This window comes from Pseudophryne corroboree, chromosome 2 (assembly GCF_028390025.1).
Source record: "Pseudophryne corroboree isolate aPseCor3 chromosome 2, aPseCor3.hap2, whole genome shotgun sequence".
Lineage (NCBI taxonomy): Eukaryota > Metazoa > Chordata > Amphibia > Anura > Myobatrachidae > Pseudophryne > Pseudophryne corroboree.
The window spans coordinates 689985717-690011703 of record NC_086445.1 but is presented as its reverse complement, the minus strand read 5'-3'; the positions used below and the strand labels follow the sequence as shown (position 1 = coordinate 690011703).

The following is a 25987-nucleotide window of genomic DNA, read 5'->3' as shown; positions in this document are numbered from 1 at the left end:
AATAAACTATTTACATATTTGTTGTGAAACATTAATTAACAATAAATTAATTTCTTACCAAGCAGCAACAGTTTAACAGTCTTGGCATCTTTTGCTGCATCCTCCTGCAGTTTTTTCTCTAGTTCCTTGGATCTTTTTGCCAACTCCTTGTCTTCTGCACTTGCTCCACTGCCCATCTCTGTCTCCCCACCTTCTATGTCAAGCGTCCCAGACTCCTCCAGCGCCTGTAATACAGGTGTCTGCGTCCTCCCGTCTTGTACCTCGGTGCCCTCCACCTTGTGAGAGATGTCTTGCAATCTGTCCACTGTACCTGGGGGGGCTTGTGTCCCCTATGTTCTTTGCAGATAATATTGGGGTCTCACTCACATGTAATTGTTCTGCATTAAGATTCTTACTTGTTACTGTACTTCCAATTATCCAGATTTGGGCTTTGCCACAATCTTATAGTTTGTATACAACTCTTGGACGGCTTCTTGTCTGTCACTGTCTTCTCTCCATTCCTTTTTTGGGTTTCTTACTACTCTTTGTTCAGACAGTCTCATACGTGGAGATGTTCTTTGCTCTGCCTGGAGTCTTCCTCAACTTTCAGTCCCTCTATGGTTACTTCTTGCTCCTCGTTCTCTTCTCTGTCTTTTTCTGAACACTCTTAGATGAAGTTCATGTGCTGAAAGGTTTCCTGCCATCACCTGACCTAAGAAATCCAATTATAGGCTTCTAAGCTTAAAGATAAAGGCATGGGGGTGGGTGAAGCTTTTGGACTTAAAGTAGGGAGCAAAATTCTGTTTGAGAATTGGTCTCTTGAGAATTGTGATCAGAATATTACAAACTGTATCCACTGCTCCCTTAAATATTGAATACTGAAGTCATCTGCATTGGGGCACCACTATAATTGCACTGGTTGTTGAATCACAATTTAAACAATGTAGCGTTCTGGTGGAAGGTCATAGACTTAGTTAAATAGCTGGGCCATTGGATCATCCCATACTACTTAAGTCAATCCTGCTATAATTAGCAAAAGATTGAGAGTGACACCATATGCCAAAGGAAATATATACATATGGAGCAGAAGAACATATTCAACTCCAAGCTCTCTTTGCTTAACCTACACAGAACATCTTTCACAATGCCATTTTCTGCCTCCCTGGCACACATAACACCCTGCCAACATAACAGTTGCTGTACCATCGCCTAGGTCATGCTGATTCAATGTGACAGGTACCAACTGCTTTTAATCCCACAGCTTTGCTGCCAGGATCTCCTGACACAGGAATCAGACGTCCATATTAAGCTCTGTAAAGTGGAGGATTTCACAGTTAATCCTGATTTGCTCTGTCCTTGCTCTGGCTTCTACACAATGATTTGCAGATACACTTTCCAATTTTTACACACAGGCTCAGAATAACCATTCAATTGACCTGGGGATTCAACAAACACTAACTGGACTCTCACTAGGTTAAGATATTTTTATTTAATCTTGAAACAGCTGAACAGCTCTATACAACATATAACTATGTAATTACAGAAAGCAGTCAGCTTTCTAAGAATAATATTGATGCTTTTTATTTTTAGATAAGTACCTAAAGTGTCCAGGTGGGCCCGTCCCATCATAATTTAAGATAATTATATTTATTCCAGTGGTCTTTGAATAGTCATAGTCCGCCTGTCTCCTCATTTACTCTGTCTTAATTGGAAAACTCTGGTTAGATCTGACTAATACCAGCCACCTGAGGTTGCACCTGTAACATCAGTGCATTTGTCTAATGCCTCCTTATGTAGGAGTTGTCTGCCCTAAGGTATTTCACCACTCACAAACTTAGGACATTTCAGCATTTATTAAGTGACTTTGTGGTGGTTGTCCTGCTTTGTTGTGACTTATCTTTGTCAGCGGAAACAATGTAATGGGTGGGAGTATACGGCTGGGTAGCCATCGGCTGGTAGTGCTTCCATAGAAGTGCTGACATAAAAGTGTTATTATAAAAATAGCGTTATACCTGCGTTAATTTATATCATCAGCTGTTATCGATTGTGAACTTGTGAACCAACTCCTCATCACTCTTTGTGCTCAACGGGTATGATTCTTGGAACTGCACATCCCAGCAAGTTGTACTGCATTTGCTGATGATCTCAAATGAATATCTTTTTTTTGTATTTTTTTACCTTTGTAAAGATATAGTTGGCTGCCTTATTGGTATGTAATGTCTGTTTTTCTAAGCTAATTTATGGCCTTAGCTTAAAGGGGGATTGTATTGGGTGGAGTTTGCAATCATTGCATTCACATGGCTATTGTTCCTATTTAAAGTCTAGTATACATCTGGATAGCCATCGGCTGGTAGTGCTTCCATAGAAGTGCTGACATAAAAGTGTTATTATAAAAATAGCGTTATACCTGCGTTAAACCGAAGGAAAACAGAAGGGAAACATCAACACACCAACACTACCACAAATGGTCTGCCTTAATGCCTCAAAAGTATGTAATTCATCTTATGCATATTATCTGTTTTTTTAAAACCTATGAAAAGTCATCCCCAATCTGCTCTCTACAGTTCTCTCTTATGCAAACTCATGTATGTTTCTTGATGTAATGATTTCTTGTAATTGTCATTGCATGTGTGGGGAAGTTGCTCGGTGAAACAGTTAATTATTGCATACTGACTGGTGTTTACCTCCTTTGAACATTTGCCCATTGTGGTCAGGTGTACTATATCTTTATATTTAGTAAGGTGTAGTCATGGTGTAAAGGACAGAGTATGATTACTGATTAGTAAAAGAAAACAAATACTGGGCAACATCCCCAAACAGGTAATTTCAACTTTAAACTTGTCATTTATTTTGTACGCTCTGGACATGGCTACTAATAACAAATGCACAGACAAAATTCTTAAAGCTATGTCTGCAAATGCTAGGAGCTTAGGAGACAAAATTCCAGAGCTAATTGCGATAATGACAAGGGATAACCTGGATTTTGTGGCAATTACAGAGTCTTGGTGCAATGAGAATCATGACTGGGACATAGCTATACCAGGATACAATTTATTTAGGAAGGATAGAATAGGAAGAATAGGAGGAGGGGTAGCAATGTATGTGAAAAAAAGCATAAATGCTACTTTAATACAAAATATTGAAGCCAAAACTGAGGCCCTTTGGGTCACCATAGAAACCGGGAAGAAGGACATTATTCGCATTGGGGTAATCTATAGACCACCAGGCCAGGGGCAGGATTTGGACAGGAACCTATTGTTGGACATCTCTAAAATGGTTTTAAAGGGAGAAGTCATAATCATGGGAGACTTTCATTTACCTGATGTAAATTGGGAGGGGTCTTTTGCAAGTTCAGCTATAATTGGCAAATTTCTACATTCCTTACAGGGAGCATCTCTCAAGCAATTGGTGAGGGAGCCCACTCGCAAAGACTCAATATTAGATTTGATTCTTACAAATGGTGATAGGATATCTGATATATATGTGGGTGAGCACCTGGGATCCAGTGATCATCAAGCAGTATGGTTTAGTATAAAGACAGGATCCAAAATGGGGAGATGTTTAAGTGATTCATTGGCAGACTGGAGGAACTTGGAAGGAGTGCAGGAGAGGTGGAAAAAACTGAAAAGTGCAATACTAAGTGCAACAGACCTTTGTATCAAAATGGTTAGGAAAAGCACCAGGAAAAGGAAGCCAGTGTGGTTCACAAAAGAAGTATCAACTAATGTGAAAGCAAAAAAGATGGCTTTTAGGAAATACAAACAGACTCAAAATAATAACGACAAAGAGGTATATCTGGACAGACGGAAGGATGCTAAGAAAGTGATCAGACATGCAAAGGCAGAAGCTGAGGAGAAAATGGCCCAGTCAGTAGATAAAGGGGGGCAAAACTTTTTTTAAGTATATAAGTAAAAGGAGAAAATCAAATGGAGGAATAATAAGACTTAAGACAGAGAGTGAGCATTTGGTGGAGGGAGACAAGGCAATAGCAGATCACCTAAATAATTATTTTTGCTCAGTATTTACTGCAGAAGAAGGGATGGGGCCACAGTTAAGTTCCAAGGACATTCATAAAAATAAGGTAGATGAAAATACATTTACAGAGTAGAAGGTCCTAACAGAACTTTCAAAACTAAAAGTGGATAAATCAATGGGACCAGATGGGATACACCCAAGGATACTCAAAGAGCTAAAAGATGTGCTGGTTACACCTTTGACAGAATTATTTAACCAGTCACTAAATACAGGTGCTATTCCAGAGGACTGGAAAAGAGCAAATGTAGTTCCACTGCACAAAAGTAGAAGCAAGGAAGAAGCCAGTAACTACAGACCAGTAAGCCTTACATCAGTAGTAGGGAAAGTAATGGAAAAACTATTAAAAGAAAGAGTAGTGGAATATCTTAAATCAAACAACGTACAGGATCCAAAACAGCATGGATTTACTGGTCGGAGATCATGCCAAACAAATCTTATTGACTTTTTTGACTCTGTGACGAAAATAATAGATCAAGGGGGAGCTGTAGATGTAGCATATCTAGACTTTAGTAAGGCATTTGACACTGTCCCACATCGCAGACTGCTAAATAAACTTGAAAGCCTGGGGGTGGATTATAAATCCGTTAAATGGATAAGAACCTGGTTGCAGGATAGGAAACAGACAGTCGTAGTTAATGGAGTGCAATCTATGGAGGGAAATGTTACCAGTGGAGTACCCCAGGGATCTGTACTTGGTCCAGTTCTCTTTAATATCTTTGTTGGTGACAGTGCAGATGGTATTGAAGGGAAGATATGCCTTTTTGCAGATGATACAAAGATATGCAACAGGGTAGACACACCGGGAGGGGTAAAACAAATGATTAATGACCTAGGTAGGCTTGAGAAATGGTCAAGAACGTGGCAACTACAGTTTAATGCTAAAAAATGTAAAATCATGCACTTGGGTCTCAAAAACCCAAAGGCTAAATATAGTATCAAGGGTACTATAATGGAAACTACTGAGGAGGAAAGATATTTAGGAGTCACTATTTCAAGTGACTTGAAGGCAGGAAAGCAATGCAACAAAGCAATGAGAAAGGCAAGTCAGATGCTTGGTTGCATAGGGAGAGGAATCAGTAGCAGGAAAAAAAAAAAGTGATAATGCCACTGTATAGGTCATTGGTACAGCCCCATCTGGAATACTGTGTCCAGTTCTGGAGACCCTATCTCCAGAAGGATATAAATACATTAGAGAGTGTACAAAGAAGGGCAACTAAAATGGTGCATGGCCTACATCACAAAACTTACCCGGAAAGGCTAAAAGATCTTAACATGTATAGTTTGGAGGAGAGAAGGGAAAGGGGACACATGATAGAAACTTTCAAATATATCAAGGGTCTTAACAAAGTTCAGGAGGGAAACATTCTTCAAAGGAAAATAAGTATTAGAACTCGAGGGCATACATTGAGACTGGAGGGGGGAAGGTTCAGGGGAAATTTAAGGAAAAATTACTTCACAGAAAGGGTAGTGGATAAGTGGAATAGCCTCCCATCAGAGGTGGTAGGGGCTAAGACTGTAGGGCAATTTAAACATGCTTGGGACAGGCATATGAATATCCTTACAAAGAATTAAGGTTAAAAAAGGGTTGAGATTGCCTAAAGGATAAAATAAAAAAGGGGCAGACTAGATGGGCCAAGTGGTTCTTATCTGCCATCAAATTCTATGTATGAGCAATAAGTTGCACCGGAAGTACTTTGGCCCAGATTTATCAAGCCTTGGAGAGAGAGAAATTGCATGGAGATAAAGGTCCTAACTGCCATGTTACAGGATGTGTTTAGAAAATGACAGGAGCTGGTTGATTGGTACTTTATCACCGTGCAATTTATCACTCTCCAAGGCTTTATAACTCTGGGCCTTTATATGAACAGGAAGCTACAATCTGTAGGGCTCAATATACAGTATAAAGACCATGGACTGGTCTTTTAGTGATGTGAGGTGGGATAGTACATTCATAATGTATCCTACTGACACTATCAGTTAATACCATCTCTAAGTTTGTGTTAAAACCAAAGGGTCCATTTAAAAAGCTCCTGCACTATCAAACATGTATCACTGCAATATAACAAGCTGGGGCACGAAGAAACCCCACTCCTTTTTAAGGGTTTTCTCCTCACTGGCAGCCCAAGGCTGAGGACATGCACATGTGTGACTAACGTCCAGCAAATCTTCCCCATTTTCTGTGTTCCTCTTGTATTGTTAAAGCCATCCTGTGTTAGCAGTAATTAGTTGTGAACTATGCTGGCCCTCATTCCGAGTTGATCGGTCGCAAGGCGAATTTAGCAGAGTTACACACGCTAAGCCGCCGCCTACTGGGAGTGAATCTTAGCTTCTTAAAATTGCGACCGATGTATTCGCAATATTGCGATTACTAACTAATTAGCAGTTTCAGAGTAGCTCCAGACTTACTCTGCCTGTGCGATCAGTTCAGTGCTTGTCGTTCCTGGTTGACGTCACAAACACACCCAGCGTTCGCCCAGGCACTCCCACCGTTTCTCCGGCCACTCCTGCGTTTTTTCCGGAAATGGTAGCGTTTTCAGCCACACGCCCCTGAAACGCCGTGTTTCCGCCCAGTAACACCCATTTCCTGTCAATCACATTACGATCGCCGGAGCGAAGAAAAAGCCGTGAGTAAAAATACTTTCTTCATAGTAAAGTTACTTGGCGCAGTCGCAGTGCGAACATTGCGCATGCGTACTAAGCGGATTTTCACTGCGATGCGATGAAAAATACCGAGCGAACAACTCGGAATGAGGGCCTATGCTTTTCAGCACTTGTTTGACTAAAGGGCCCCATACACTGCAACGATATGTCTGAGGCTGAAGTCGGATGTAATTTCCCTTGAACTCCCCCGGGAGTGATTCCATACCATTTGGTACTTTTGTGCTATTTTTGCATAAGATATATCGCATGCGATTGATGAAGCCGCTATACATCGCATGCAATATATCGTACGGCATACAATTGTACCATGAGATATATCTGATGGGCTGAATAGAGGTCTAAGGGGGCTGGGAGTGTCCTGAGAATGCCAGTCATACTTCCCTGTGATACATTGCATGCGATATATCACATGCACAAAAAACACACTTTTTTCCATCCGATTCCATTCAATTCCGATATATCATTAGTGCAGCACCAACGACCTAGGGGCTCCTATCCGACAGCCACGGGGACGCGCATCAGATTGGGTACGATCTAAAACACTTACGATTGTACACAATTTCATACAATATATCAGACGGATATATCAGAATTGTATGAAATCGTGTAAAATCGTACTAGTGTAAGGACCTTATTCAGCATCAGTTGCAGATTTACTAATTTAGCAAAACTACAAACGCTTGCGATCGCATGCTGGGGGCCTCCCAGCACAGAGCAAGGCTGCCCTGCATGCAAATGCACACCAGCGATACGATCGCAATTCAATTGAAGTCGCATCACTGAATTAGGGATGCCCCCTGCCTGTGATGGCAGGCGCAGGGTGGCCATGTTTTCCACTGCAGCGGCCACGTGTGATGCCCCAAAAATGGATCCGCCCCGTCTCCGTTTGAGCTGACCCACCCCTGCAACGCTGCGTCGTCTTCCCGCGTACGCCTCTGTTGGTCAATCAGACAGAGGCGTTCGCATTAGTGAGATGCTATCACATCTCCCTTGCCCGCTCACACACAGTACGGGCCGTGTACATGCGCACTTGGCATATATTCGACGAGATGCGATCGCCTCTCAGTAGCGACCCATGCTGAATAGGGTCCAAAGACTGCAGTCCATACAGAGCATGGTGTTATTAATGCAGCACAAAGAAAGATATGTCTGAGATGGTGTTTGCTACAGTAGCTACGCTTTTTGGCACCTGTTAAATTGTCATAGAGGAAGGCAGAAAGTGGCACAAATTTTTTTTTTTAACATATAAGAGAAATCAGTGTTTTCCTCTAGGTAAATGTGAGGAGCGGAGAAGAACCCTTTCTTTGACCTTTTCACAATAGGAAGGGCTTATCTCAACCTCATAAACAGACCACCTTCCTTTAGTTCTGTGCAAAAATTCTCTAACATCGTCCAAAGTGGAGTCCGCCTTCAAACTTGCTGCATTTCCACCTCTTCAAGCTCTTTTAAACACAAGTGGAGCCCTGGCAGCTATTGCAGAACTAAATGTGTCCATCTTGTTTTGCAATGTTCTGTGGGGTGGCACAAAATTGGGGGTGTGATTACAGCAACAGAAATCCATTTTCTGCACTGTCATGCAGTAAGCGATTTACAGTGATAAAACTATAATAATAATAATTATTATTATTATTATTATCATCAAACAGCTTTAACCAGCTGTGAAATCTCCAGCCATACACAATGCATGGCCAGAGATTTCACAGCTGGTTAGAGTTGTTTGGTGGGTTTCCATAATAATAAAAATAATAATTATTATTATTATTAACAAACGAGAGTATGTCATATGTTCACTACCTAGGAAACTGCAAGCCAATCACTCATCACTCTGATCTACAGTAGGTCCTGTAAGTACTTCAGAGTGATACAAAGAGTGGCTTCATCTTTCAAGGTAGCAGACGGGAAATGTTTTTTAATACCCCTTTCGCAAATGCAGCTATATTCCGGGTTTTTGCACATGAACACTCATTAACCCGGGATTCTGCATGTGTGAAAGACAATCTGAGATTAAGTCCCGAGTCACATGTCTGAAAGCAGCATCACAGATTCTGTTATTTGGTTGTTGGACCTGAGGGTTGCGTGTCTATGCAGTTTGTTCAACCAATGACTGCACACACTTGCCAGTATAATGATGAATGACTGAATTTAATATATACTTATTAAATATCCAGTGTATTTCAATTAGTTATTTTTTGGGGGACAGACTGAATTTTTGCAGCAATTAAGAGCATACTTAGGGCTAAATGTTCATATTTGCCGATGTACCTATTTTTGCTTTTTGAGGCCATCAAGAAAAGTGGTTTCTTATTAACTTTGAACTTTTCAATTACAGGTAATTTGTTGATAGGGTTTTATGTACCTTAGATCATTAGTCTCCTATTGGACTAGCCACAGTTCTCAAAGGTGTTATGTACCTTAGCTCATTAGTCTTCTATTGGACTAGCCACAGTTCTCAAAGGTTTTATGTACCTTAGATCATTAGTCTCCTATTGGACTAGCCACAGTTCTCAAAGGTGTTATGTACCTTAGATCATTAGTCTTCTATTGGACTAGCCACAGTTTTTAGAAAACACATTCTGTATTATAGAGAGTAAAAAAATTACATTGACGACAAGAGAACTGCTCCTTACTAGATCTGCTTTGCAAATGACAGATCATCTCTGTCAGCTTCTATTTTATAAAGAGCGACTTGGCTGTGATTGGTGAGATCATGGGAAAGCTGCTTTGTAATTAACAGTTGAATATATAATTCATGAACAATCCGAGCAAAGCTGACCTGTATTAAATAGAAGATGTCAGGCTTCTTACCTGTCATTCATGGCATGGCTCTTTGATTGCTACTGTAAACTGCAGTCATGGAATAAACATAAGGACTCATCACTGAATGTAGGTGAGCAATGACAGAGATAATGAGGGTATGTGTTGGGGAGACTTTGTCATGCATTGATGTGTTTATATTATTGTGTTTTCCTGTTTCTACAAGTGTCAGCATATCCAAGTACACAGACCCACCTTGTTGATGGCTTCCAGCACCTGAGATTCTCTCTTGGTTGCTCAGGCGGCTCCGAGCCTCCCCTAGTATGTGCAACGTGAGTCGTGCTTTACATCCTTCCTGTTGATTACCAGGAAGTGGATCTGCGCTGAACTGCTTAACCGCCAATTGCCAACCTGGGACAGATCTAGGGGTCTATAGGGGTCATGTACTACCCCTTGGAGAGAGATAAAGTAGCAGTCAATCAGCTGCTAACTGCCATGTTACAGGCTGTGTTTGAAAAATGACAGGAGCTGGCTGGTTGGTACTTTATCTCTGTCCATTTTATCTCTCGCCATGGCTAAGTACAGTTCATATACCCTATAGTCTTTTCAATTAGGAGGGGTGTTTCACAATTATTATAGACTTCTGCACTTTCTATTCCTGACTCATCCTAATTCTTAGTCTATACTCTTATAATACAAATATAATAAAAACAACATACTGTACAAGGGTACTTCATAACCTGTTTTAAAATACACGCATGGATCAAACATGTATAATAATCAGACATTTAACAGGAGGGCTATCTGTAATTATGGATGTGCTTGCATTGTGGGAATAAGTACTTCACTGAGTAATCCCACTTTATTAAAATACACCACACTTCAAACAAAGGATTTGAAGACAAAACCTATATCATATTCAGACATCTAACTTTTGAGCTATTAGAAATGGTGTTATGACATGGGACTCTATGGTCTAGCTTTTATGTCATAATGTTAGCAGTCCAAACTGTCACAGCCTAGATATGGTTGTGGATTGTTCCAGGATTAGCTGCTCTATTCATGCACCAGGGGTCAGGCACCCACAAAACTGGCACCTCCTGACTGACATGGGAATCTGTGGCTACCTCAGCAATTTAGAAAAACTACTGAAATTATGACCATTTAGGTGGAAATCCTAGTTATCCTTGTGAGATAGAGATGCTGCAAATCATCACTCCCTACAGTTACTGGGACTCAGCAGCATTATCAAGGAATACACTGTACAGTTTATACTTATGATTCAATGAAATCACAATTTGTTTTTGTCAGGAAATCCTCTGATATTCATGCCTACACACTATACTGTACAACTGTTTATTCCAGTCCACCTATTTATCTGTCCTAATGCTCAGACGGAAAGATCATGTTCCTATTAGAGATGAGCGCCTGAAATTTTTCGGGTTTTGTGTTTTGGTTTTGGGTTCGGTTCCGCGGCCGTGTTTTGGGTTCGACCGCGTTTTGGCAAAACCTCACCGAATTTTTTTTGTCGGATTCGGGTGTGTTTTGGATTCGGGTGGTTTTTTCAAAAAACCCTAAAAAACATCTTAAAACATTGAATTTGGGGGTCATTTTGATCCCATAGTATTATTAACCTCAATAACCATAATTAACACTCATTTTCAGTCTATTCTGAACACCTTACACCTCACAATATTATTTTTAGTCCTAAAATTTGCACCGAGGTCGCTGGATGACTAAGCTCAGCGACCCTAGTGGCCGACACAAACACTGGGCCCATCTAGGAGTGGCACTGCAGTGTCACGCAGGATGTCCCTTCCAAAAAACCCTCCCCAAACAGCACATGACGCAAAGAAAAAAAGAGGCGCAATGAGGTAGCTGTGTGAGTAAGATTAGCGACCCTAGTGGCCGACACAAACACCGGGCCCATCTAGGAGTGGCACTGCAGTGTCACGCAGGATGTCCCTTCCAAAAAACCCTCCCCAAACAGCACATGACGCAAAGAAAAAAAGAGGCGCAATGAGGTAGCTGACTGTGTGAGAAAGATAAGCGACCCTAGTGGCCGACACAAACACCGGGCCCATCTAGGAGTGGCACTGCAGTGTCACGCAGGATGTCCCTTCCAAAAAACCCTCCCCAAACAGCACATGACGCAAAGAAAAAAAGAGGCGCAATGAGGTAGCTGTGTGAGTAAGATTAGCGACCCTAGTGGCCGACACAAACACCTGGCCCATCTAGGAGTGGCACTGCAGTGTCACGCAGGATGTCCCTTCCAAAAAACCCTCCCCAAACAGCACATGACGCAAAGAAAAAAAGAGGCGCAATGAGGTAGCTGACTGTGTGAGAAAGATAAGCGACCCTAGTGGCCGACACAAACACCGGGCCCATCTAGGAGTGGCACTGCAGTGTCACGCAGGATGTCCCTTCCAAAAAACCCTCCCCAAACAGCACATGACGCAAAGAAAAAAAGAGGCGCAATGAGGTAGCTGACTGTGTGAGAAAGATAAGCGACCCTAGTGGCCGACACAAACACCGGGCCCATCTAGGAGTGGCACTGCAGTGTCACGCAGGATGTCCCTTCCAAAAAACCCTCCCCAAACAGCACATGACGCAAAGAAAAAGAAAAGACAAAAGAGGTGCAAGATGGAATTGTCCTTGGGCCCTTCCCACCCACCCTTATGTTGTATAAACAAAACAGGACATGCACACTTTAACCAACCCATCATTTCAGTGACAGGGTCTGCCACACGACTGTGACTGAAATGACGGGTTGGTTTGGACCCCCACCAAAAAAGAAGCAATTAATCTCTCCTTGCACAAACTGGCTCTACAGAGGCAAGATGTCCACCTCATCATCATCCTCCGATATATCACCGTGTACATCCCCCTCCTCACAGATTATCAATTCGTCCCCACTGGAATCCACCATGTCAGCTCCCTGTGTACTTTGTGGAGGCAATTGCTGCTGGTCAATGTCTCCGCGGAGGAATTGATTATAATTCATTTTAATGAACATCATCTTCTCCACATTTTCTGGATGTAACCTCGTACGCCGATTGCTGACAAGGTGAGCGGCGGCACTAAACACTCTTTCGGAGTACACACTTGTGGGAGGGCAACTTAGGTAGAATAAAGCCAGTTTGTGCAAGGGCCTCCAAATTGCCTCTTTTTCCTGCCAGTATAAGTACGGACTGTGTGACGTGCCTACTTGGATGCGGTCACTCATATAATCCTCCACCATTCTATCAATGGTGAGAGAATCATATGCAGTGACAGTAGACGACATGTCCGTAATGGTTGTCAGGTCCTTCAGTCCGGACCAGATGTCAGCATCAGCAGTCGCTCCAGACTGCCCTGCATCACCGCCAGCGGGTGGGCTCGGAATTCGGATTTGGGATTTCGAAGAATGCACAGTTCTTTGCTGTGCTGCTTTTGCCAGCTTGAGTCTTTTCATTTTTCTAGCGAGAGGCTGAGTGCTTCCATCCTCATGTGAAGCTGAACCACTAGCCATGAACATAGGCCAGGGCCTCAGCCGTTCCTTGCCACTCCGTGTGGTAAATGGCATATTGGCAAGTTTACGCTTCTCCTCCGACAATTTTATTTTAGGTTTTGGAGTCCTTTTTTTTCTGATATTTGGTGTTTTGGATTTGACATGCTCTGTACTATGACATTGGGCATCGGCCTTGGCAGACGACGTTGCTGGCATTTCATCGTCTCGGCCATGACTAGTGGCAGCAGCTTCAGCACGAGGTGGAAGTGGATCTTGATCTTTCCCTAATTTTGGAACCTCAACTTTTTTGTTCTCCATATTTTATAGGCAGAACTAAAAGGCACCTCAGGTAAACAATGGAGATGGATGGATTGGATACTAGTATACAATTATGGACGGACTGCCACGGTTAGGTGGTATAAAAAAAACACGGTTAGGTGGTATATAATACAATTATGGATGGACGGACTGCCTGCCGAGTTCCGACACAGAGGTAGCCACAGCCGTGAACTACCGCACTGTACACTGGTTGATAAAGAGATAGTAGTATACTCGTAACAACTAGTATGACACTATGACGACGGTATAAAGAATGAAAAAAAAACCACGGTTAGGTGGTATATATTATAATAATAATACAATTATGGATGGACGGACTGACTGCCGACACAGAGGTAGCCACAGCCGTGAACTACCGCACTGTACACTGGTTGATAAAGAGATAGTAGTATACTCGTAACAACTAGTATGACACTATGACGACGGTATAAAGAATGAAAAAAAAACCACGGTTAGGTGGTATATATTATAATAATAATACAATTATGGATGGACGGACTGCCTGCCGAGTTCCGACACAGAGGTAGCCACAGCCGTGAACTACCGCACTGTACACTGGTTGATAAAGAGATAGTAGTATACTCGTAACAACTAGTATGACACTATGACGACGGTATAAAGAATGAAAAAAAAACCACGGTTAGGTGGTATATATTATAATAATAATACAATTATGGATGGACGGACTGCCTGCCGACTGCCGACACAGAGGTAGCCACAGCCGTGAACTACCGCACTGTACACTGGTTGATAAAGAGATAGTAGTATACTCGTAACAACTAGTATGACACTATGACGACGGTATAAAGAAAGAAAAAAAAATACCACAGTTAGGTGGTATATATTATAATAATAATACAATTATGGATGGACGGACTGCCTGCCGACTGCCGACACAGAGGTAGCCACAGCCGTGAACTACCGCACTGTACACTGGTTGATAAAGAGATAGTAGTATACTCGTAACAACTAGTATGACACTATGACGGTATAAAGAATGAAAAAAAAACCACGGTTAGGTGGTATATATTATAATAATAATACAATTATGGATGGACGGACTGCCTGCCGACTGCCGACACAGAGGTAGCCACAGCCGTGAACTACCGCACTGTACACTGGTTGATAAAGAGATAGTAGTATACTCGTAACAACTAGTATGACACTATGACGACGGTATAAAGAAAGAAAAAAAAATACCACGGTTAGGTGGTATATATTGTAATACAATTATGGATGGACGGACTGCCTGCCGAGTTCCGACTGCCGACACAGAGGTAGCCACAGCCGTGAACTACCGCACTGTACTGTGTCTGCTGCTAATATAGACTGGTTGATAAAGAGATAGTATACAATACATACAACAATATACTACTATACTGGTGGTCAGGCACTGGTCACCACTAGTCACACTGGCAGTGGCACTCCTGCAGCAAAAGTGTGCACTGTTTAATTTTAAATTAATATAATATTATGTACTCCTGGGGGCTCCTGCTATAACAACCTGCAGTGCTCCCCAGTCTCCCCCACAATTATTATAAGCTTTGCCTTTTATACATTGATGTGCAGCACACTGGGCTGAGCTGAGTGCACACAGACTGAGTCACACTGTGTGACTGGCTGCTGCTGTGTATCGTTTTTTTTCAGGCAGAGAACGGATATAGCAGAGAACGGATATATTATATTAAAATAAATAAAAGTTAACTAACAACAACTGCACTGGTCACTGTGGTAAACTCTGTCTGACTCTGCACAATCTCTCTCTCTCTTCTAATCTAATTTCTAATGGAGAGGACGCCAGCCACGTCCTCTCCCTATCAATCTCAATGCACGTGTGAAAATGGCGGCGACGCGCGGCTCCTTATATAGAATCCGAGTCTCGCGAGAATCCGACAGCGTCATGATGACGTTCGGGCGCGCTCGGGTTAACCGAGCAAGGCGGGAGGATCCGAGTCTGCTCGGACCCGTGAAAAAAACATGAAGTTCGTGCGGGTTCGGTTTCAGAGAAACCGAACCCGCTCATCTCTAGTTCCTATACAGGCTTTACATTCCTATACCAGCTTTATATATATTGATCGTTGGATATGCATGCTTATAGACCCAATCATGCAGTCAAACCAATTTATTTGTGATACACAGAGATTGTACATATGTAAATGCAATGCACCTCTTAAGGGGATGATACGGAAAGTTTGAAGTGGGTGCAAGTTGCAGTGACCTCTCTGATAGATCAACCTTCTGTCTGTCTTTATTTGATGGCAAACCTCCAACTCAAACCTCGTCCCAGCAGAGAATCAAGGCTTCTTCCTCCAGACACAGTAAATGCACAACAAGAATTGAATATTTAATGTATCTGACCTAAGCTGTTATCTGGAATGGGGCAACAAGGTTCTAATAAATGAAATAAATTTTACATGTATATTAAGTTCACTAATGCACTAAACCACCTACCCCTTGCACAGTTCAGTTCTTTTCTCCAGTAGCATCCCTGGGCCATTAAAAATAAAAAGTAAAACACTTTCCCGATCTTGGCAGTTGATTGCCAGACAGACCACTCATGGGACCGGTTTGGCATACCACCGCGCGGGATAGTGAAGGTCAGTATATCGACAGCGGAATCCCGAGCCGTGGAATGCCAGCAGGCTCTGTGGCAAGCTACACTCACCACAGGTTCTATTCTCCCTCAATGGGTCCCGGTATCGGTATTGTGACAGCCGGGATCCAGACGAGCTGTATGCTGACCGCATACCCCACTCACAGCCAATCAGCAATCTGTTACCATGGTAGCAGCCGCTCATTGGCTGGTGGCTATACAAGTGACAGATTTCACATTGGTTCCATCACTTGCGGAGAAGAGCTATGTGTGTGTACATATATAGCTCTTCTATGTCCGGAATAGATTGGGAAAGCATTCTGGGCCTAATTCAGATCTGATCGCAGCAGCAAATTTGTTAGCTAATGGACAAAACAATGGGGGTCATTCCGAGTTGATGGCTAGCTGCCGTTGGCAGTTCAGCGATCAGGCTAAAAGTCGGCATTTCTGCGCATGCGTATGCACCGCAATGTGCAGGCGCGTCGTACAGGTACAATGAGCATAGTGGGTTTGCACAGATTCTAACGAACATTCCTGTCCCATGACCGAACGCAGGAAGATTGACATGAAGTGGGCGTTTCTGAGTGTGTGACTTCAAAAGCCATCCCTAGAATCAACGCACACGAAGAGTAACTACAGGGCTGGTCTTGTTTTGCACAAAAAGATTTTTCAGCCACTCTGCTGCACAAGCGTTCGCACTTCTGCAAAGCGAAAATACACTCCCCAATGGGCGGCAACAATGCGTTTGCAAGGCTGCTAAAAACTGCTAGCGAGCGATCAACTCGGAATGACCCCCAATGTGCACTGCAGGGGAGGCAGATATAACATGTGCAGAGAGAGTTAGATTTGGGTGAGGTGTTCAAACTGAAATCTAAATTGCAGTGTAAAAATAAAGCAGCCAGTATTTACTCTGCACAAAAACAATATAACCCACCCAAATCTAACTCTCTCTGCAAATGTTATATCTGCCCCCTGCAGGGCACATGGGGCCTAATTCAGATCTGATCGCAGCAGCAAATTTGTTAGCAAATGGGCTAAACCATGTGATCAGGTCTGAATTAGGGGGGTCATTCACTAGCAGTTTTTAGCAGCCGTGCAAACGCATTGTCGCCGCCCACTGAGGAGTGTATTTTAGCTTTGCAGAAGTGCAAAACAAGACCAGCACTGTAGTTACTCTTCGTGTGTGTTGATTCTAACGACGGAGGGACGGCTTTTGACGTCACACACCCGCCCAGCAAATGCCCAACCACGCCTGCGTTTTTTCTACCACACATGCATTTTTCTAAGCACTCCCTGAAAACGGTCAGTTGACACCCAGAAACGCCCTCTTTCTATCAATCTCCTTGCGGCTGGCTGTGCGATTGGAATCGTCGCTAGAACCTTAGCAAAACCACAATGGACTTTGTACCCGTACGACGCGCGTGCGCATTGCGGTGCATACGCATGTGCAGATTAGCCATTTTTTTTTCTCTGATCGCTACGCTGTGAACAACGGCAGCTAGCGATCAACTCGAAATGACCCCCTAGGCCCTCTGTTATGATGGGTACTTTTGCTGATTTGCTGTATTGATGTCTGTCTTGACAAAGAAGAACGTCGACATTATATCATGATGGACATGTAAGCATTAAACTCGTTGTCATAATTGAGTCACAATATGATCTCTCTGTTTAACATCAGTGCAATAGTATTGTATGTTTTTAAAAGATTTTTTTTTAATTTTAAAAGTTTTCTTAAAACCCCTTTTTTTGTACATTCTGTCAAGCATACATAATGCTCTGCTTTGGTACATTTTATGGAGTTATGATTTAATAATTTTATCAATTGTGTATTTTGTAAAAATTTTGCTTTATATAAAGGAACATTTAAATGTTATCTATATATACAGTATATATATATATATATATATATATATATATATATAATATAAAAATGCGAAAGCACTCACTCACTAATTCTCTTACCTCCCAATATGTTGGAAAGCTGAAATGTAACATAGGTATTCTTCAGGTGGGAAATAGGAAAACTACATAATTAGAATTTAAATAAACCTCCCCTAAGGGGATGAAAAGGGGGTTTACATAATGACGTAATTACCGATGTGTGGCTTGCGATGCATGAACGATAACGCCCAAACAGGCAATCGGATCAAAATTTAGATTGTATCTACGCTGGGTAGACTTTATTAAATTACAACAATGGTCCTATCACTTATTACAGTATTTGCTACGGGTGCTCCTCGGATAACGCCAAGAATCATGGATTAATATTTACTTACAGTAAAATGTCTCAAATTTACATCTCTATAGATTTACCAAATTTTTAACACTCATTTATATTTACAACTGTGAAAATCAGAAACTCCCGTTCGAAGAGCGGGTGAACAGCTAGTATGGACATATATGTATATTTAGTATGTGAATGTGATTGCTCACACTGAATAGATATTAATTACTTAATTGGTAATGGCATCGATTGGTTTAAGAACAAAGGGTGGGGAGCCTATAAATAAGCCACTTTTACAATGCCAAACCAGCCATCTGACGAAGTCCCAGTGTCGAAACGCGTAAGGGCGAGGTTTGGTGTGACGTTGTTTCCAGTCTGCGGACTAGGAGAACGTTCCTATTTGTCTCTGGAGAGACCTGTGTATGCCATGTATTTCTTCAGTGCCTGATCATGTTTGCTGTGAATAAAATGTTACTCTTTTAATGCACTATTTGGCGCCGGCTGCTTCTATTCATTTTTTCAAAAATATACACACACAGAGGAAACCACTGCACTCATCATACCCGGTAATGGGGTGCAGTGGCCTGTGACCACATTGTGTGTGTGTGTGTGTAAAGTCCTTAGGGGGCCTCTTGACTTACCCCAGGGCCTACGGAGCCTTAATCCGGCTCTTGTAGGATGCATCGTTCAGTCCCCACATACCACCGTTCATACAAGCTTTCATCTAACAGACTGTAATATCTAGGAATAATTGTCACATCTAAAATACACAACCTACACAATGGTCATTTCTCTTACGTGCTAGAGGATGCTGGGGTCCACATTAGTACCATGGGGTATAGACGGGTCCACTAGAAGCCATTGGCACATTAAGAGTTTGAGAGTGTGGGCTGGCTCCTCCCTCTATGCCCCTCCTACCAGACTCAGTTTAGAAAAGTGCCCGGAGGAGCCAGTCACAGTTAGGGGAGCTCTACTGAGCTTTTCTAGTTAAAGTTATTTTTAGAGTTTATTTTTTTACAGGAGGCTGTTGGAAACAGCCTGCCTGCAACAAGGGACTAAGGGGAGGAGCAGTGTCCACCCTGCGGGGTCTGAGCCACTGTCTCCGCTGACTGAACACTGAGCTCCAGAGGGGTCAGATCGTTCTCCGCCACAGGGGACCGCTCGCCCCAGCAGCATGCCGCCAACCCCTTACAGTGCTGAAGAGTGGTGAGTGAGACACCAACCCCCCTAACAAGCGGGGGGTCAATGTGAAGATGGCGGCAATGGGGAGGGAGGGCAGTATTAACTGCGCTCCTGTGAAGATTCAGAGGCACATGCTGCAGAGGATTTATCCTCCCAGGATGATACCATTCCATGTAATCAGAATAGCACTGGTTTAGCACAGATACCAGCAAGGTAACCAGAGTGGTTTTCCTCTATCAAATCTTTGATTTCTCAGATTTCTGACAGGGTTGCAAGTAATGAATCTGCAACCCAGGTATTACAGAGCTCTATGGCAGTGTGGCCTGTTTCTGGTACCTCAGGACACCCCACTATATACCCCCACAAACGTGCGCTTGTGCATGTCACTCAAGACGACACGGATACCGATTCTGACACTACAGATGGTGATGGGGATGTGTTACGGGGGTCTGCATCTCTTGCAAAGGGGGTGCAATTGTTGATAGAGGCTATCAGGGATGTGTTAAATGTTAATGATACCACACCTGAGCAGGTTTAGGAGGCTTTTTTCAATGAAAATAACCTTCCCTGCGTCAAAGGAATTGAATGCTGTATTTGAAAAAGCATGGGAAAGTCCTGAGAAAAAATTCCAGGTCCCTAAAAGGGTCCAGGCGGCATTTCCTTTCCCTGAGGATAGGAAAAAGTGGGAAAACCCGCAGATTGTTGACGTCTCTGTGTTCAGACTCTCAAAGCCTTAAAGGAGCCGGCTGATAGGAAACTTGATAATATGCTTAAATCAATGTATACTATAAAGGCAATAGTAAAGTGGTCGGCTACCTTACTTGAGGATTTGGATACGATGGATTGGGATGATGTTGCATTGTATTTACGCAACATACATGATTCAGCAGGTTTTATGGTAGAATCCATGAAAGACCTGGGTTCCTTGGCTGCGGGAATATCTTCCATGTCTGTTTCAGCTCGTCTGGGACTGTGGCTGCGCCAGTGGTCGGCCGACGTGGAATCCAGAAGAAGTGTGGAGTCCCTACCCTATACAGGTGAGGCTCTCTTTGGGGAAGCTCTAGACGCATGGATATCCACCGCTACAGCGGGTAAGTCTCCATTTCTTGCACCTGCTCCGAAGAAATCTTTCTCTTCATCTGCAACGCAGTGCTTTTCGGCCTAACAAGCCTAGAAAGGCCAGAACATCCAATACCTTCTTTAGGGGAGGTTGGGTTAAGTCCTCGAAACATGCCGCTGCAGGTTCCCAGGAACAAAAGCCTTCTTCGGGTACGCCTAAGTCCTCCGCATGATGGTGGACTGCACGCCCCAGTGGTGGGGCCAGTGGGAGCGAGACTCCGACACTTCAGCCATGTCTGGGTATCGTCCGGCCTGGATCCCTGGGTGATAGATATTGTGTCTCAGGGATACAGGCTGGAATTTAAAATTCTCCCTCATCGCTTTTTCAAGTCAGGCTTACCAACTCTGTTGGAGGACAGCACAGTACTACAAGACGCTGTCCAAAAGCTGGTGGAGGCACAGGTCATTGTGCCAGTGCCACCTCACATGCTGACCAAAGGTTACTATTTGAACCTTTTCGTGGTACCAAAACGGGATGGTTCAGTCAGGCCCATTCTGAACCTAAAATAATTGAACCCCTTTCTAAAGGAGTTCAAGTTCAAAATGGAGTCTCTGGTGATATCAGGTCTGGAACAAGGGGAATTCCTGGTATCACTGGATATCAAGGATGCATACCTTCACATTCCGATCTGGCTGCCACATCAGGCTTATCTCCGTTTCGCATTGCTGGACTGTTATTTCCAGTTCCAGGCCCTACCATTCGGCCTCTCCACAGCACCAAGGGTGTTTACCAAGGTGATGGCAGAAATGATGATTCTCCTCCACAAGCAAGGTGTGAACATCATTCCATATCTGGACGATCTGCTGATAAAGGCATTGTCCAAGGAGAAGCTACTGCAGTCCTTTGGTCTCACAACACGACTGCTCCAGAGTCACGGTTGGATTCTGAACCTTCCAAAGTCACATTTCGAACCAACCCAGAGGTTGTCATTTCTGGGAATGATCCTGGATACGGAAGTGCAGAGGGTGTTTCTTCCGCAGGAAAAAGCGTTGGTGATACAAGCTATGGTCCGGGATGTCCTGAAGCCACCCCGGGTGTCTGTTCATCAATGCATTCGCATATTGGGAAAGATGGTGGCCTCTTACGAGGCTCTCCAGTATGGGAGGTTCCATGCTCGGACCTTCCAACTGGATCTCCTGAACAAGTGGTCAGGATCTCACCTCCACATGCACCAGAGAATTCATCTGTTGCCAAGGGCAGGGATTTCACTAATCTGGTGACTCCAATTGCCTCACCTTCTGGAAGGCCTCAGGTTCGGGATTCAGGACTGGGTCCTTCTAACTACGGATGCGAGCCTCCGGGGCTGGGGAGCAGTCACTCAAGGAGTAACTTTCGAAGGACGGTGGTCAAGCCTGGAATCCGGCCTGCCCATCAACATACTGGAACTAAGAGCCGTCTACAACGGTCTTCTTCAGGCGGCCCCTCTTCTGAGAAATCGGGCCATTCAAGTGCAGTCGGACAACGTAATAACAGTGGTTTACATAAACCGACAAGGCGGAACTAAGAGCAGAGCGGCAATGTCAGAGGTGACAAGAATACTCCACTGGACAGAAAAACACACGTTAGCGCTGTCAGCCATCTTCATTACGGGAGTAGACAACTGGGAAGCAGACTTCCTCAGCAGACACGATCTCCATCCAGGACAGGGGGGACTCCATCCGGAGGTTACATAGTCAGTGAGGTTGAAAAGAGGCAAAATGCCCTTCGGGTTCAACCTGTATTCTGCGTTAATCTGTTCATATTATACTGTGCGTGCTGAAGTAATGGTTTAGTACCGATTTACAGCAATGATTCCAACCACTCCCAGAATATTAATGTCAATATGCTAAATGCTAAAGCCCTTGATACGTTTTCCTGTTAGAAATTTGTCCAATCCCTTTTTAAATGCAATTACAGAGTCTACCATTACTACCTTCTCCGGCAGTGAGTTCCAAATCTTTATTCCCCTTACGGAGAAGAACCCTTTCCTATGTTGTGTATGGAATTTTCTCTCTTCTAGCCTCAGTGAGAGCCCATGCGTCTTATACAGAGTTCTTTTAATAAACAAATCCGCTGCTAACTCCTTGTAATGACCCTTTACATATTTGAAGATATTAATAATGTCTCCTCTTAGTCTCCTCTTATCTAGTGAATACATGTTTAATTTAGTAAGCCTCTCCTCATATTCCAGTGTCTCTAACCCATTAATCATTTAGTAGCTCGTCTTTGAACTTTTTCTAGTTCCCCGATATCCTTTTTGTAATATGGGGCCCAGAACTGAACGCAATATTCCAGGTGTGGGCGTACCAATGATTTGTACAACGGCAGAATTACATCCTCATCCCTGGTCTCAATGCCCCGTTTAATGCACGCAAGCACTTTACTTACCTTCTTTGCTGCAGTTTGGCATTGTGTACTGTTACTAAGCCTATGGTCTATGAGCTCCCCCAAATCTTTTTCCACCATAGTTGCCCCGAGATTTTCTCCATCTAGAGTGTAGGATGCAAGTGTGTTTTTTGTCCCAAAATGCATAACTTTGCATTTTTCTATGTTGAACCTCATTTTCCATTTAGATGCCCAGAATTCTAATTTGACTAAGTCATTCTGTAGAGACTCCACATCGGTTTCTGAGTTAATTACCTTACACAGTTTAGTGTCGTCTGCAAAGATTTACATTGTGCTTTCCAGGCCTATTCCTAGATCATTGATAAATATAATGAACAGCAGTGGGCCAAGAACGGACCCTTGTGGTATTCCGCTGACTACTGGTGCCCAGCTGGAGAACATCCCATTGACCACTACTCGTTGTACCCTGTTATCCAGCCAATTACCTATCCATGTACAAATAGTATTTCCTAGGCCAAGTTCCCTTAATTTGTGGGCCAGTCTCCTATGTGGCACTGTATCGAAAGCTTTTGCAAAATCTAAGTAAACCACATCCACTGCTTTTCCATGGTCAAGATTCTTGCTCACTTCCTCGTAGTAGCTAATTAAGTTGGTTTGACATGATCTGTTCCTTACAAACCCATGCTGACATTTAGTAATAAACTTAGATGCCTTTAGGTGCTCCTCTATGCTATCCCTCAAAATGCCTTCTAATATTTTACCCACTATAGAGGTTAAACTAACTGGTCTATAGTTTCCAGGATTATTTTTTTTAGTTCCCTTTTTAAATAAAGGCACTACCTCATCTATGTGCCAATCCTTTGGTACCATGCCTGATCTAATTGAACTATTGAAAATAGGTATAGGGGTTTTGCTAGCTGTGTCCTAAGCTCCATAATAACCCTAGGATGAAAACCGTCTGGGCCTGGTGATTTATTAATCTTTATCTTGCTTAGCCTCTCCAGGACTACTTCCTCACTTAAACAGGTATCTAGCCAAGAGTCATTACCTTCACTGTCATTAAGCACTACTGTCACCTGTGCATCCTCCCTGGTGAATACTGACAGAAAAAAATAGTTCAATATTTCCACTTTTAATTTGTCATCGTTTGTCAATGATCCCAATTCATCTTTTAATGGGCCCACGTTCTCCTGGGAAAGGAAATAACAGATCTTTGGGGCTTACCCCAAATAGACATGATGGCCTCTTGTCAACAAGAAGCTTCGGCGTTATTGTTCCAGGTCGAGGGACCCCCAGGCAGTGGCTGTGGACGCCCTGGTGTCTCCGTGGGTGTTCTGGTCAGTGTACATGTTTCCACCACTCCCACTCATCCCAAGAATCCTAAAGCTCATAAGGAGAACAAGGGTTCAAGCGATCCTCATTGCCCCAGACTGGCCAAGAAGGGTTTGGTATGCGGACCTTCTGAATCTACTGCAAGAAGAGCCGAGGCCTCTTCCTCTTTGGGAGGACCTGCTGCAGCAGGGGCCATTCGTCTATCAAGACTTACCGTGGCTACGTTTGATGGCATGGAAGTTGAGCGCCTGGTTCTTGCTCGGAAGGGCATTCCGAAGGTTATTCCTACCCTCATATAGGCTAGGAAAGGGGTAACGTCTAAACATTATCATGATATTTGGAAGAAATATGTCTCTTGGTGTGAGTCCAAGAAGATTTCTATGGTGGAGTTTCAACTGGGACGTTTCCTCCTCCTTCTGCAAGCAGGAGTGGCTATGGGTCTGAGGTTGGGATCTGTGAAGGTCCAGATTTCAGCCCTATCCATTTTCTTTCAGAAATAATTGGCTGCCCTCCCAGAGGTTCAGACCTTTTTGAAGGGAGTTCTGCATATCCAACCTCCCTTTGTGCCGCCTACGGCGCCTTGGGACCTTAACGTGGTGTTGCAATTCCTCCAGTCGGATTTGTTTGAGCCTCTACAGGAGGTAGAGGTCAAATTTCTTACATGGAAGGTTGTCACTTTGTTGGCCATGGCTTATGCTAGACGTGTGTCCGAGCTGGGGGCTTTATCCTGTAAAAGCCTTTACTTGATCTTCCACGAAGATGGAGCTGAGCTCCGGACTCGTCAGTAGTTTTTTCCAAAGGTTGTGTTGGCATTTCACATCAACCAACCTATTGTGGTGCCAGTGGCTACTGACTCCTAAATTACATCACAGTCCTTGGATGTCATAAGGGCTCTGAAGATATATGTGAAGAGAACTTCTCGTCACAGAAAGTTGGACTCTGTTTGTCCTATATGATCCCAACAAAATTGGATGTCCTGCTTCTAAGCAGACGATCTCTTGCTGGATCAGGTTCACTATCCAGCACGCTTACTCTACAGCAGGACTGCCATGTCCAAAATCTGTTAAGGCCCAATCTACTCGTAAGGTGGGGTCTTCCTGGGTGGCTACCCGGGGTGTCTCGGCAGTGTAACTTTGCTGAGCTGCAACTTGGTCTAGGTCGATCACATTTGCAAAGTTTTACAAGTTCGATAATTTGGCCTGCAGGAGCCTCTGCGCTCTCACTCCCATTCTGGGAGCTTTGGTACATCCCCATGGTACTAAAGTGGACCCCAGCATCCTCTAGGACGTAAGAGAAAATAGGATTTTGGTACCTACCGGTAAATCCTTTTCTCGTAGTCCGTAGAGGATGCCGGGCACCCTCCCAGTGCTTCATTTTAGTTTTCCTGCAAATGTTATTTGGTTCAGTACAGCTTCGTTTTAGTTGAGTACTGCATTGTTACTTGGTAAGTAATGTTTCAGCTGTTGCTGAGTAGTACAAGCTAGTTGGCTTGACGTGCCTTGTATGTGTGAACTGGTATGAATCTCACCACTATCTGTGTATAATCCTTCTCTCGAAGTATGTCGTCTCCTCGGGCACAGTTTCTAGTCTGGTAGGAGGGGCATAGCGGGAGGAGCCAGCCCACACTCTCAAACCCATCTATACCCCATGGTACTAATGTGGACCCCAGCATCCTCTACGGACTACGAGAAAAGGATTTACCGGTAGGTACCAAAATCCTATTTTTTTTTCCAAATGTAGATAACAAATAGAAAACTCTATCTAAAACAGGAAGGGGTGCAGTTATGAAAAGTGTTGACTTTCCTAAGCTCATACCCAATTCAAATGTTACAGATAAGTGCACGCAACATATTCCATGTGCAGGGTGGGCGGACCACGCTGAACAGCCGCTGGCTTACAGAGCTCCCCACTGACTCCCGGCTCGGCTGTCACCCGCGAGCGGTAGAGTGCGGG

The 25987-nt window shown here is 43.5% G+C and overlaps 1 protein-coding gene across 2 annotated transcripts in view; it reads right to left on the bottom strand.

Moving 5' to 3' along the window:
• GNAT2 (G protein subunit alpha transducin 2) overlaps positions 1 to 25987 on the bottom strand; it is an 84680-nt gene that overhangs the window by 16318 nt on the left and 42375 nt on the right. Inside the window, exon 1 of one of the 2 annotated variants that reach the window (XM_063955200.1) lies at positions 59 to 1077. The exons of the other annotated variant lie outside the window; for it this stretch is intronic. Coding sequence (XP_063811270.1) covers positions 59 to 176 — 118 coding nt within the window. The 5' untranslated portion in view covers positions 177 to 1077. Of the gene's footprint in view, positions 1 to 58; positions 1078 to 25987 lie in introns of those variants that run through there. 2 annotated transcript variants of the gene reach the window in all.